At 43.6% G+C, this 13167-nt stretch overlaps 1 protein-coding gene across 3 annotated transcripts in view; it reads right to left on the reverse strand.

Annotated features, from left to right (window-relative positions):
• Kair1d (Kainate-type ionotropic glutamate receptor subunit 1D) overlaps positions 1-13167 on the reverse strand; it is a 173738-nt gene that overhangs the window by 59973 nt on the left and 100598 nt on the right. For all 3 annotated transcript variants that reach the window (XM_070661437.1, XM_070661436.1, XM_070661434.1), the window contains exon 4: positions 5855-6039. In XM_070661437.1, the coding sequence (XP_070517538.1) occupies positions 5855-6039 (185 nt within the window). The remainder of the gene's footprint in view (positions 1-5854; positions 6040-13167) is intronic.

Here is a 13167-nt window from a genome sequence, read left to right on the forward strand (position 1 = left end):
GATGCTAACGTGAATCCTCTTTCTTTCTCCCCCGAATTGTCGGCATTAGTTAATTCCACTCGGCCATGCCTCAAACGAATTTCTATTAAATTTCGCTTACAATGTACGCATACAAAATCTAGCGCGATCGTCGCGCCGTGCTTTTTGCTCGCCGTTGCTGTAACGTACCGTTGTACCGCGGAAATTTCATCGTTGGCTCGAATTTCTCACAGCGCGCGCAGCTTATCGCGCACGGTAACAACAAATAAAACTACACCCGCTGTAATAACCCTCGTCGGAATAATTAATATCGAGGACACTCGCGGCGGCAATTCCGGCCGGCGATACGGCCAGTAAATTAATTAATCGTATCTCGTATCATGCCCGACCGTTGAAGCTCACTTGAGGGCAAAATCGTTTTTATCCAAGCACGCAAATTCCGTATTTTACGCCGGGTGATGTACAAGTGCAGGATGAATTGTGCAATAGACGCGGGAATGGAAAAAAAAATTTGCCAAAATAAATATAACGAAAATCGCAGAACGCGAGCACGATGATCGATTGAAATTCACCGACGAATTTTCGGTCAAGTTCTCTTCTCGTCCGACTACTTCGAGCGTCATTCGCGACGAGCGGCGGTTCTTTCTTTCGCGCGTCATCTCTCATTTGAAGTTCCCGGCGTGCATTAGCGAGGGGAGGCGAAATCGGCGCTCTTAATCTCGCCTCTAATATAATTCCATTTAATGCACTCGTAAATAATGCATCCCCGGAGGCCACGTGTCGCCTTCGCTCGTCGCCGTGTTTCCGAGTGCCGCTGTCGACGTCGAAATTGCCCGCGTAACGGCGGGTTGCGAAGGTGAAACGTCGATTACGAGCGATGAAACTCGCGGCAACAAGAGGCTTAGTCCACCGCGAGCGGCGGATAATCTCCCTGAATGTGGCCCGCTGCCTTTCTCTCTCTATCTCTCTCTCTCTCTCTCTCGATTACGCTTGTTCTCCCCTCGAACGCGAAACGAGATTACGTCTGACGTGCCAGACGCAACGGAGTTACTCACTTCCGGCGTAATACAACCGCCTCGGTCGACGGTACCGTATTCCACGTCCGCGCGTCGTCGTGTACGATATTGCGTCTACATTTCTTGACGATCGTCTTACCCCCTACTCTCACCCCCGTTTCCGGGCGTCCCTTCAATAAAGCGCATCGCTCCACGCTCTCCCCGGAAATAATGTTCGTAATATATTGCGGGTGAGTTTCACCGAAGACCGATTCTGTAGAAATAATTGCAGAGATATCACGTTAATAATTTCTATCGGTCTTTTATCTTGATTTCGAGACTCTTTAATTTGAATCAATTATTAAAAAAAAAAAACACAAACAGATTTTTTTTTTAACGCCGATGACAACGAACAATCTGAAATTAATAATAGCGATGTAATCTGACAAATTGAAAGAATCAAGCTGGTGTTTTAATTTTTAGTTTTTTTTTTTTTTTTTTTAATGCATTAATCATTATCTTATAAATCGTAATTGACTTTAGGTTCTAAGAGAAATTGAGAACAGCTCGCGTACATCGCGGCTGAGTCGATTAGTCAGAAGTTCGCGAGCTTGATCGTTATCACGTATCAGTGCCGACGAGCGCTCATCACCGCGTCAGAGACGAGTGCGCGGGGAATGCAATCCATTTACCGCCGTCTTTCTCGGTGAAGAAGGCGGCGGAAACGAAAAGAGATGCGGTCGGCATTACGAGCGATTGCCAAACGAGCGCGAAGAAAATCCTGCGAAAGAGGAAACGGAAGTAAATAGCTAATCGGCGCGATACGGAAGGAGAGAGGGTGAGAAAAGGGGGTGCAATCGGCTTTCAATCGCGTTGCCTGTACGTGGTTTCGCTGAATGACATTGATTAGTAACCCAGACCTCCTCCCCTTACTAGAAATAAACGTTCGTTTCGAAGTACATCCATGAAGCAAATTCTTGACTTGTCCGTAGCGCCCAGAAGGCGAGGGAGAAGCGATAGATACACTTTGCTGCGAGACGAAAGTGCGCATTCGATCGTTGAATATTGCACTAGCGGAATCGAGTGGGTTTTTATCAATCGTTTAGATTAGAGATAGATATAACAATAAAACAAACAAATGAGTGAGATGTCAATTAATTAAATAAATTGTCAAATAATTTTTTAATTAAAACGACCGAATTATTTAAAATAAATTAATTTATTGTGATTTTGTTATGCAAATAATTCGAAAATAGCCGATTAAAAAATAGATCCGTTCAAAGTACGTATAAATAAAGTCAATGTCGACACGGCGTTAAATGTTTTCTTCAAGATTTCGTAGGATTGTTCTCAAGGCTTCATGGTGGTACCAGTATGATCTGGACAAACAGGCACGGCGCAATGAGCAAAGGCTCGATTAGGAAACAGTAGTACGAATTGAATTCCAACAGCAACATAGCGGCTGATTCGACCGATCCGGCCACACCGGCTGCTGGTCCGACGACCATGAGAGCACAGAAGCCGGCCCATTATCGGCCACGAGGAAGATCGTTAAATCATTGCCGCGGTAATGGCAGTTGTGCTCCTCGCAGTTCATTAACACCAACATATCGCCCGCTACATCATCATAATACCGATTATCTTGTGAACAAAGTGATCAATGCCGCTTTATCGTTTCAAGTTGAAAATTAAACGAGGCTTGAGTCAAGATTTTATTTAGGTGGAAAATAAAATGTCTTTGATTATGTCGAATTAATCGGAATGATTAAAATCTTTAGGGGAATTTTTTTTTCATAATTCTAAACGAATCTTTTTATAATCATAAACTTTAAATAATTTTTAAACGTTTACTTTTTTTTTTCTTTGTTAAGAAAGAAATAATTTTATTTAGCTTTTAGAATATTCGCTCTGACGGCTTTCGAAAAATACTTTCATTTCGTTAGAGTAGAAGAAAATAGTACGCTGGAAGGGGCAGTCTACGCCCGCGCACAGGAATGCGAATCGAAATACCTGGCAATTCGATTTCGACATGGACAATGCGAACTGTCCGAAAGTTCAAAGCGAGATTGAATAGATTCGTCTTCATGTTTGAATGTAATAATTGAAGTATCATGTTCAGAAGCACATGGAATACGAAAATAATTGAGAAATATTAACCACCATTTTACTACGAACTGTTACAAATAATTTTTACATGAAAAAAATTTTTTGAAGTTAATTGAACGTTTATTTTATATACAAATTTAAAAGAATCTTAACACTCGCACTTGATGCTTTTTATAAACAGAAATTATTTTTATTTTATTAGAATAATACGCCAGTTACGATAGTAATTTGTTGTCGTTTTGCGAAAAATCAAGGCGCGAAGAGTATTAAAGTTATCGCCGCAGTTCACCCGCCGCGAATCAAAGAGACTCGCCGGTCGTGCCTCTTTTCCCTTCACTTTTCTACTGCCTGCAATCGTCTTCGGTTCCTTTGAACTACGCATAAGATGGTACCGGAAAGTAAAATATTTCCGTCGTCGAGTTGACTGAATGAGGCTGTCGCTCGTTTGACGGAATCGACGCCGGCGTTTCTCCCGACCTCGCCCTGTCTTTTTTCGATTTTTCTTTCCCTCTGTCGAGTACTCTAATCAGAACGCCGTCGCTCTCCTAGTGAATTTTGCATTTTTGCCCGCTGGAAATAGCGGGACTCCGTTGAGAAAAGAACTCGGGCGAGAGAAAACCAACCCCTGCTCTAACACCGTGAAATAACTGACGACGTAAGCTACTTCCCTTCGGTTTACCGGACTCACAATGGAAACCTGAGACTGAGGAAACCTGATGTTTATCACTTTCAGAACGCGAAAAGCTTATTAAACGCCTTTTTCTCTCCCCCGCCTTCTTTATGTCCTCCAATCTCCCGCGCGCTCACATTTCATTGCGCGAGCATTGGATTTCGCAAATTAAGGAACTGAGTTCGAGCATGAATCTTACGCGAGTTTTCCCGTGTAAAAAGATGTATCTATTTCGATTGATTGTCGTCAGATCAGTTCGGACGTATTAATTATTTTAATACGAAAGAAAAATCTCTATGAGAAAAATTTACTAGAAATAATTTCTTTCCTTTAATTAATCAAGTAATAAAATAATAAGAAATAACGTTTATAAATTATTCACTGTAATATCGTAATTAGAACTGCGTCGATAACGTTGAGAGTATCGGAATACTTTTTTTTGCTACTGAAATGGAAACATAAAAATTGGTGCTTTTTAACAAATGCTCGAAACTCAGTGACGCGACACGCGAGCGGATTCTAATTGAAATTCTTACTCCGATAAGAGAAAAAGAATGGGACAGAACGAAAACGGGAGAAGAGAGCGAGCAGCTTTAGGTATGCGTCCTTTAAATTGTGTTCTCTGTGCACCAATGCTGAAAACCCTTTGATCGAGGATGTCAAAGCCAACCTACGCGACCGTAAATTATTATCTAGTCATCAATATTTCATACGAAATCCGTAAAAGACTTCAGGGAAATCGTCACGTAGACATATCCGACTTTTTGATCGTGTCTTATTTCTTCTGGATTTACGCAGTTGGAATAAATAAAAAAAAATATATAAAAAAAACTCCGACAAAAAATGATACACCCACCGGCAACAATCCTGCTAAAGTCGCCTCGTTCTCTTTCCCCAAGTTACGCGTGTGTCATTAAACATAGACATATTTAAAGTACAAATAAAGCGCAATTGTTTTCTGACGTCTGCGTCAGAAGGAAATTTCATTTTCGCCGGCTTTTATAGCTTCCTTTGGGACATGCTCGCGCGTTTTATTCGCCCGCAGCGACGGATTTATCGACTTTCTCGCGAGTGTTCCCCTCGTTTGAAGCGCAAGGCGTCTCGCAGCCGCGGATATTTATTTTCCGTTTGCGAGTCCTTTCGAAAATAAAGAAAAACCTCGGCGATGGGCGATGAGTGGGATTTTGCCACATCCTATACAGAGAATAAATAAAAAGGCCGTCGGAAATGGAGGACAAATCCGGCGGCAAATATTGAGAGGACGTGGGAACGAGCTAGGAAGACGCAGTGTCGCAAGGTGCAAGCGTCCGCGAGTAACAAATATCGAGGAGGGACGGAGGAAAGAACTTGCAGGGATTCATGAAACAACAAGCCGAGGGGAAAGAGCGAGAAAGAAGAGAACGTAGAGAAGCGAGAACTCTCGTTAACCCAAAAAGCCCGAGAGCTATACAAACCCGCGACTGGGGCTTTCAGCCGTGGCTCCTTACGAAACTTCGCGCTTATTAAGAGAAATTCAAAAAGTTTCAGTTCTTTTGCACCGAGTTCAGAACTACCGCGGTGCGGCTGCGGCGCCCGATGCGTACAGATACAGCCGAAACGCGTCCGGGTCGCGAGAATTATCATTTATATCTCAAAAATGCAAAATCGATACGGTTTCGCGATAGAAAGCACGAGTTTGTTTTACGTTTACATTTCTAATTAGCTTAACATAAACGAGGCTTTGAACTCGAACTGCATTCTGATAAATTTTGTTAATATCGCGATTAATATCGCGGTGATACGTCTCTTGTTTCTGGCGTTTTTGGCTAACATTTCCTCTCTCGGACGTCGTTGACTTTCCTCCTGCCGCGCCGTTCCAATTATAATTACAGGGAGATGTAAAATGCGAGGCACGAAACGGCGAAATTGCCTTGATCAGAGCAACGATCGTTGATCTGGCAGTCCGGAAGGGCCGTGTTTGTCTCCAACGGAGGCAAAAGGCAAAACAGCCGCGAGTATCAAGGGGTTCACGGGGCACGGGGAAGGGTCACGGAGGCAGATTTTGCGCGATGGGTGCCGCGCTTTAATGAGGCTATTATTCTAGCTGAAGTTCGTGTATACGTACCTTGGACAAAGTGGTGGGATGCGGATAGAGGTTGACGAGGCAGCTCTGCCGCCTAAGCCGGTAGTCCCAGCGCGTTTCCAAGTGCGGAATTTCCATGGTGTCGCAAATGCTCTGGACGTGAGACGCCGTGTGCGCGCTCTGCGGTCCAAAAATCGCCGCCACGCCACCCCGCAGTAAATGGCACACTGCGACAAACGGTAGAACAAATACGATCAGTAGAGCACAAATATGATAAATTTCCTTAACGCGGAGAAAACATTCCGCCGGCATTAATTTAACAAAGAAAGCCACATAAATTAATTATCCGAATCGTGCTCGTTTTTTTTTCTTTTTATTTATTTTTTTTTTCTTAATTTTACGCTTCACGCTTGCAGCGTTTTTTATTATTAAATTTATCGCGCGGAGCGGGCAGTTTTTTTTTTTTCAGCGGAACGTAATTATAAATATATTACGATGTTTATCTGTCTAATAGAATAGCTCGTTCCGTACGTTCCGGCGTAAATGTGAAGCCGCGCGAACTGAAATTAGGGGATGCCGGGTGGATCGATTAATTAGTCAGCTCGGCTTCTATTATGATAATGCGCATGTAGATATGAGCGTAGCGCGCAGATACGCGAGCAAGATAAGCATGACGTTGAGCGCCGGGGGCAGCGCGCCGTGATGTTAAGCCGAACGAAACGGAATGACCTGTCCCATCATAATATATCGATCACGTCGCCCATCAACTAATGTGATTAAGGTCGTTTCGCACATCGACAACGCGCTCGACGTCCGTATCATATGGGGTTCGTTATCGATTAATCACCGCAACTCAAGCGAACTTAGTAGCCGCCGTTCTGCAGCTTGTCCGACGATCTCGCGATCTCACGTGGCTCTCCATTCGCCACGTCGTGATAAACGACTCGGTATTACCGGGACGTTCGCCGGGGATCCCGTCGGTCCAGCCGGGATCTTGCGCGGCGTATAACTCCTGTCAATCTCTCCCATTCACTCCCAATTTCGTTTGGCGAATAAATGTTTTCGTTGCCACCAACACGGCCGATTTCTCGCTCATATTTCGCCACTCCGGCGCGTCTCTTTTCATGACGGCGATGAATCACTGCCGGACGTCTATTCGACACCGAATATCGCGAGTTTCTCATCCCGCTAACGCGTATCGGATTCGCTTCTCTTCTTTCGCGCTTCGCGAAGGGGGGAAAAATCGACGGCGTTCTCGAGTTGCGCCTCCCCGGTTTTCAATTAAAACATCGGTGATTATATTGTCGGTTTCGTGGACCTTCGCTCGTCTTCCGGCTCATCCGGGAGTATTTCAGTCGGAGTAGTCGATCGCGGATAAGTCATAATGAGAATTTTTTTTGCTCGTAGATGCGCTCGCCTCTCGATAAGCGCGAGCGGGTAAACTTCGGGAGAAAATTGTCTCGGCGCTTCGCCGAGCACTTGCCGGAAGATTGCTTTGAAACTCGTTTATGATATCTTTCATTAATATAAAAAAAAAAAATAGGGAATATACAATATTACGCTGTCGTTGCTCCCAGAGATCGCCGGATACGTGAAAATTGCTCCAAGGGTCATTCCACCTGATGGCGTACGTCGTGGGCGTTTCGATAGCGACACGCTTATCCTTCCTCGTTAAATCGACATTTTTTCCCCTTGCGACTGCCATTTACTTCTGCCCACACTGATAATTAAATCCACAGTGTGAGTACAAGCCGTCCTAACGAACTGACATTAATTACTCTCACCTTTCTCGCCTCCGATTTGAACCGTGGGACGAGACAATTTTTCTTTACCCTAACGCACGCGACGAGTAAGGAAGGGAAAAAAAATACGAGACGGTACAAGCACCTCGTGATCCAGTATTGCTGGTAATTATTCGCTCCTGGTTTTTACATATTCTTGAGAAAGAATATGTAAGAGTTTGCTGTTTATTCGATATTTATTCGTTAGAAAAATGAGAATATACTTCGAAAGTTTAAACAATATGCAACTCGAAACCGAGCGAAATGTAGTTTTTTTTTTTTTCTTTTTTTTTCTTTTTTGGCTTTCAGGCTTTTAAGCGCGGAGATAATTTGATTTTCTTTTTTAATCTTTCTCCGAGCCGGGGATTATTTCCAAATCCGACGAAGAATTCGAAAGTGCGCGAAATCGCGCGCGCAGGTGAGCGAGCGTGTATTAATAGCGTCGCTGACTTTTTCGAAAACTCGATTAAGTCGCTTTGTAAAAGCGCAACATATCCGGGTCGCAACGGAGCGTGTAATCGCGCGCGAGTCACCGGGCGAGCGACAGCTTTAATCCGGGAGTTACCTTTTGATCATTTATTCCGGGGGAAAACCATCTAATGTCCCCTGCAGGATGCTTCACTTCGGTAAGGAGGGCGAGGAGGATACGCGGAGGAGAAGAGATAAAGAGACAGGGTGAGAAGGGAAACGACTGCGCATCCCCTCGGTTTTCTCGACCGCGTTTCACCTGCGCGCACCTTACCGCAGTCGGAATCTCTATAATCGGCGAGTAAAGTCGGGCTTCTACGAGCACGGCCCCCTCAAAGTAATACCCGGACAGCGCTGGCGGCGTTTTAAGGTTGAAATATGATATGCGCTATATTGAAATTCCGGATGCAATTTTGTCGAATGGCCCTGGGGCGCCCCCGCAAATGGCCATACACATCGGTATGTATCGAGAACTCCGTATTTTTTTCCTCCGTTTTTTCCCCCGGTCACGGCACACTGAGGGTACCACAATCTCATTCTATGAGGTGGGGTCGGTATCAATTCTAGCCCCGCATTGTGCAGCAACGCCGATACGCGCCGATTCTTCGCTTTGAGACGCGCGATGGAATGTGGGACAAAGCTTTGCACATAGTTGAACGTGCTATTAATTCGACGCATACGGTAGCAATCGAGGAACTGTTAAGTCGTACTATAGGCTGCACCCAAGTGTGATTGGCAATTTATGTGCGGATAATTTTATTAGATGCAATAGCGATCTCGAAGGAAATTTTATTTTAGAGCGCAAACGTAATTTTCAAATTACGCTTTTTTTTATATATATATATAAATTTATTATATTATTTTTTATATTCTTCTGAAAAAAAATTAACAAGTTTCAAATTTATTCAGCCTTTAAATTTAAATACATGTAATAAAATTATTGAACAGTACGAAGATTTTATAAATTAAAAATGGTTTTTTTATTTTTTTTCTCTGTACATTAAAATTTTGCTTTTGTATGAAAAAACATTGTAAGTGTTTTCTAACTAAAATGTTAAAACAATACAAAAAAAAAAAAAAAAAAGAGAAAGAAAATATTTTTGCAACGTCTGCACACGTAAGTTGTAACGCATGAAACGGGACAACGTGATAAAAATGTTTCTCATAAAAGTTTATGAATATTTTTAAATATCTTTTTCGAGTCTCTTATCTCCGCGATGAATAAATAAACTAAATAAATGACTGAAAAAGTAAACGCGAAAATTGAAATGTAAAATATGCCTTATGCATTTACCGTAGTTGTACGTATCGTTATTCGTCGCCTTGAAAAATAAAACGAGAAAGAACCCCAAGTTCGCGATGCGACGTTTGCTCTCTTCGGTTTCACCGTGACGTCGCATGTTGCAACGGCGGATTCGCGGATTACGGTTCGCGTTATCTAATATGTTTTATCATACATTGCGGGAGATTATATCGCGTCGCAATCGCACCGGCAAAATTGTTCGTTCTTCGCCAGCGCGGGTTTCCATCTCGGCCTCTTACCAAACGTCACTGTGCTCTGGCGACCGCGCTTATTTCTACGCTCTATAAGCGCCTTAGACAGAACTCGTGCTCTTGCCGGCACAGGCGGCTTGGATACATATTGTAAGTGCAATGGAGTCGACATGGCAGCATCCAGTTGCTCTGGTTATATCGTTGTGTCCTGGCTTTGCGCGCAGATAGGATTATCACTCGGTAATATATCAAAGCCAGTTGGCGAGCGACCCCGGCACCGAGTAATATCTAATCCCGCGCTTCTCTCGTCCTCCATTCTCAAGCCTTTCTGTGCGAACCCTGATCGCGCCTGTTTATTGTCGACTGTAATTTTACCCTTCATCTCAAGACTGTGGTCGAGACAACGGCGCTCTACATTCTGACTTCATTTACTCTTTTATTAAAACGACGAAACGCGATGATTTTAAATTCCGACGTGCGATTTCTTTGGCCTGACAAATTAATTGCTCTAAAATTTTTACATCGAAAGAAATAGAAATCTTTTTTTTTTTTTTTTTTGGAGAAATGCAGACTTATACATTTATGAGATTCGGAAACAACGCGTCATAAAATAATAAATAATACATTCTCTTTTATATATAGATATAAGGTAGACACTTTTATAATTTCCAAAATTAATGTTCAAGACTTTCTTATTTAATATTAATGTGAGACTTTTCAAATACCTTATATATATGCAGTTCTCTTATTTTTCTTGCCATTTCCTCGACATTGCACAGTCGAAATTCTTACTGTCTGTCCTTAGGAAAGTGATATGTTTCTATTCTCTCGGGGCTTTTCCCCGTCGGTTTCACTCAAGTATTTCGGTACGTTTGGTGGCTACCAACCATAATTTCCTTCTCTTTCTCCTTGCTTCGGGACAGCTCTTTCTCGCTCGTTCTTTATTCAAGATTAAGGCATTCGATAGAGTAAGAGTATCTACGTTGCATGCCTTTTCTCTGTCTCCTTTTTATCCGCGGATTTATATTCTCAATCTGACTTGCGGGCACACATCCGGCTTCAATTCTTATTTCTCGGATGACAAGTCTGATTTGCGAGTTGAAAGTTAGCTTCACCGACTTAGCCAACGGAATCTGCGAAACCTACGAACTTAGTCTGCGGATCAGTCGGCAAAACGGCAAAATGTGAAACAGTCTTGCTTTAACGCGATCTCGCGAGCTTAATATTTCGGGACGATCCCCTGAGATCTACTTTCGCTCTTCGTAAATTTGCCGGGTGGCTGGATGATCGCCGATAAAGATCGAGGTAAATCGTGCGTCGGCGCGGGCGCTGTTAATAAGACGCCTTATTTTACGGCTCGACACGTTTACAGCCTCCATTGAGTTTTATTGAGGTCCATTGAATTCTCGTCGACTCCTCGAGGAGTACAAACTCGCGCGCAACGTTTCCACGAGACCCTATCGCGACTGATCGGCCTCGATCCCCGGCCTGCTTGGAGACAGTATCGGAATAAGATATCGGCACCGTCGAACGGCGTTCTCGTTCGAGCTCTTTTTTCGCCTGTCAATCTTATAGCGTACGCTTGCAAGAAAAATAGAGCAAAGACGCGAGTCGTTTCTTTACGACAAGAAAGTCTGATCGGGCACTTTAAATAATTTTATCCCTCGTGATTCGGCCCGTTGAAAATCGTTAAAAGTGATCATTAAAAGTGATTGATCTAAGGTAACCGTTAAGCCTGGGCGAATCAATGTGTCTAATTGTCTCTTTGTTCGCGTCGCAAGATTCACGTGCGTGCGCCGATTTCCCGCATTCGTCGATTCTGCGAGAGAGCGGCGGGATTATGCTAATTCGTTCGCGATCGCGAGCGCTGCCTCCACCGCATCTACAAGACGAGGAAGGGAATCAACGCCGCGTTGCAGGTGAGGGAAACTCGGAGTCTCGAGAGTGATTTTAATCCCTTCGCAATGAGGACCGAATTGTCCTTTAATCTTCCTAATGCCGTTCTCGGGAAACTAACTGCCGCGCCCGGGCGGTGAAACTCACTCGGGCCGAAGAAAACGAATGTTTTCTTATGCGAAATGAGGACATTTAACTGTCCGAAGCCCGTCGCGATCGTGATTTTACCTCGCCGTAATAAGTATATAAATTGTTTCGTTCTCGTCACGCGTAAGCAAAACTCTTCGGGCCGAAAGGGCATGAATTTCTGGTGCACTTGCTTACAGTAATCGTAACATATAAAAATAATTCATATTTTCAGAAATTTATTTAATTAAACTATATATTGTTTGTTAAGTAGGCATTGTAATTATCTACACGACAGTGTGACGAATGGCGTAAAGTTTCAACTTTTACCTGCCGTCTCTTCCAAGTACAAGTAAATAGAACTCCTGTAAGAGTTACATTCTCCCGTTCGTAGCTCTGTAACTACACCGCCGTGCAGACGTCTACATTTACCGGCGCGAATTAGTTTACTCCCGTTTATATCTTTTAACAACCTAATTTGCGTTTTAATTTTTGCGTTAAACCTGATCGTTGTAATTATCGCGCAGACGTGTAAATAGTAAATGCTTTAATATATGAATCTTTTATATTCATTGCGAAGGCACAAAGGACGCTGCTCGCCGGGAGGTGTCCGATCCACTGAAAGTTTCAGGGTAATTTAAGATTCCGAGCAGGTTTACAATATTACCGCCGATCGGAGGTTAAGTACGTGGCTTCCCTTCGGTAGGGCCGAGCCCCGGCTTCGGCAAGAGGGATTTACGTTTATCGCCGATTCGTCGAACGAGCTGTATACTGGCGGAGGAAGATCTCCTCACGGCCGAAGATCGATAGGCGCACAAATAATGCATCGCTCGTCGGACAAAGAACCCTTCCTCGCGCGAAACGCGCTTTATCACGTTCCGTCGCGGCATGATTCCGATGCGAAGATAAAAGCGATCGGCTGCAGAAAGAATGGGAATGGAAAGACGTCAGCGTGTTACGAGATCGCCCGGGATCCTTCAGCGTGTGCACGCATTTACGATGTGAAGGACGTCGAGCGCTTATTAATTTGTCACGCTTCGGCGGAAATTATTTATTTTCGGTTTCCAATTACTCCCGCGCTCCCTTTGCAATTACGACGATATTAGTCAAATTATACTCGACAGCAGTAGTTTATGTATATATCGTTAATTTCACGTCAACGCGCGCAATAATTCCAATTATTTCAATTAAAATGTTCTCTCTTGCGATATTAAGTTACGCCAAGGAGACTTTGAGCGTGTAATATAGATGAAATTACGTTATGCATAATTAAGATATAATTAAAAATCCATAAGGTTTTCGTGCTACGTAGCCGCGCGAATCGTTCGTAGCTCAAGTAATTCTTCGTCTCTCCGCCTCTTATCTCGGAGATCATTGTAATCTATCGGTAATTCGAGACCCGGCTCTTTCGCGTCTTCTTCCGTTATTGCGAATAAGTTCGTCCTTATCATGCAATTACATTACAAAGGGCTCGGGTTATTCTCATGGCACTGCCGTTCGTACAATTCTCCGCGATGACTTCGGCAGTTCTCCCCGACTTTCAGTAACTCGATATTAAGCAGCCCGTTCTCGGCCGCTTCTTCATTTTGT

The sequence above is a fragment of the Cardiocondyla obscurior genome, linkage group LG09 (genome assembly GCF_019399895.1).
Source record: "Cardiocondyla obscurior isolate alpha-2009 linkage group LG09, Cobs3.1, whole genome shotgun sequence".
Lineage (NCBI taxonomy): Eukaryota > Metazoa > Arthropoda > Insecta > Hymenoptera > Formicidae > Cardiocondyla > Cardiocondyla obscurior.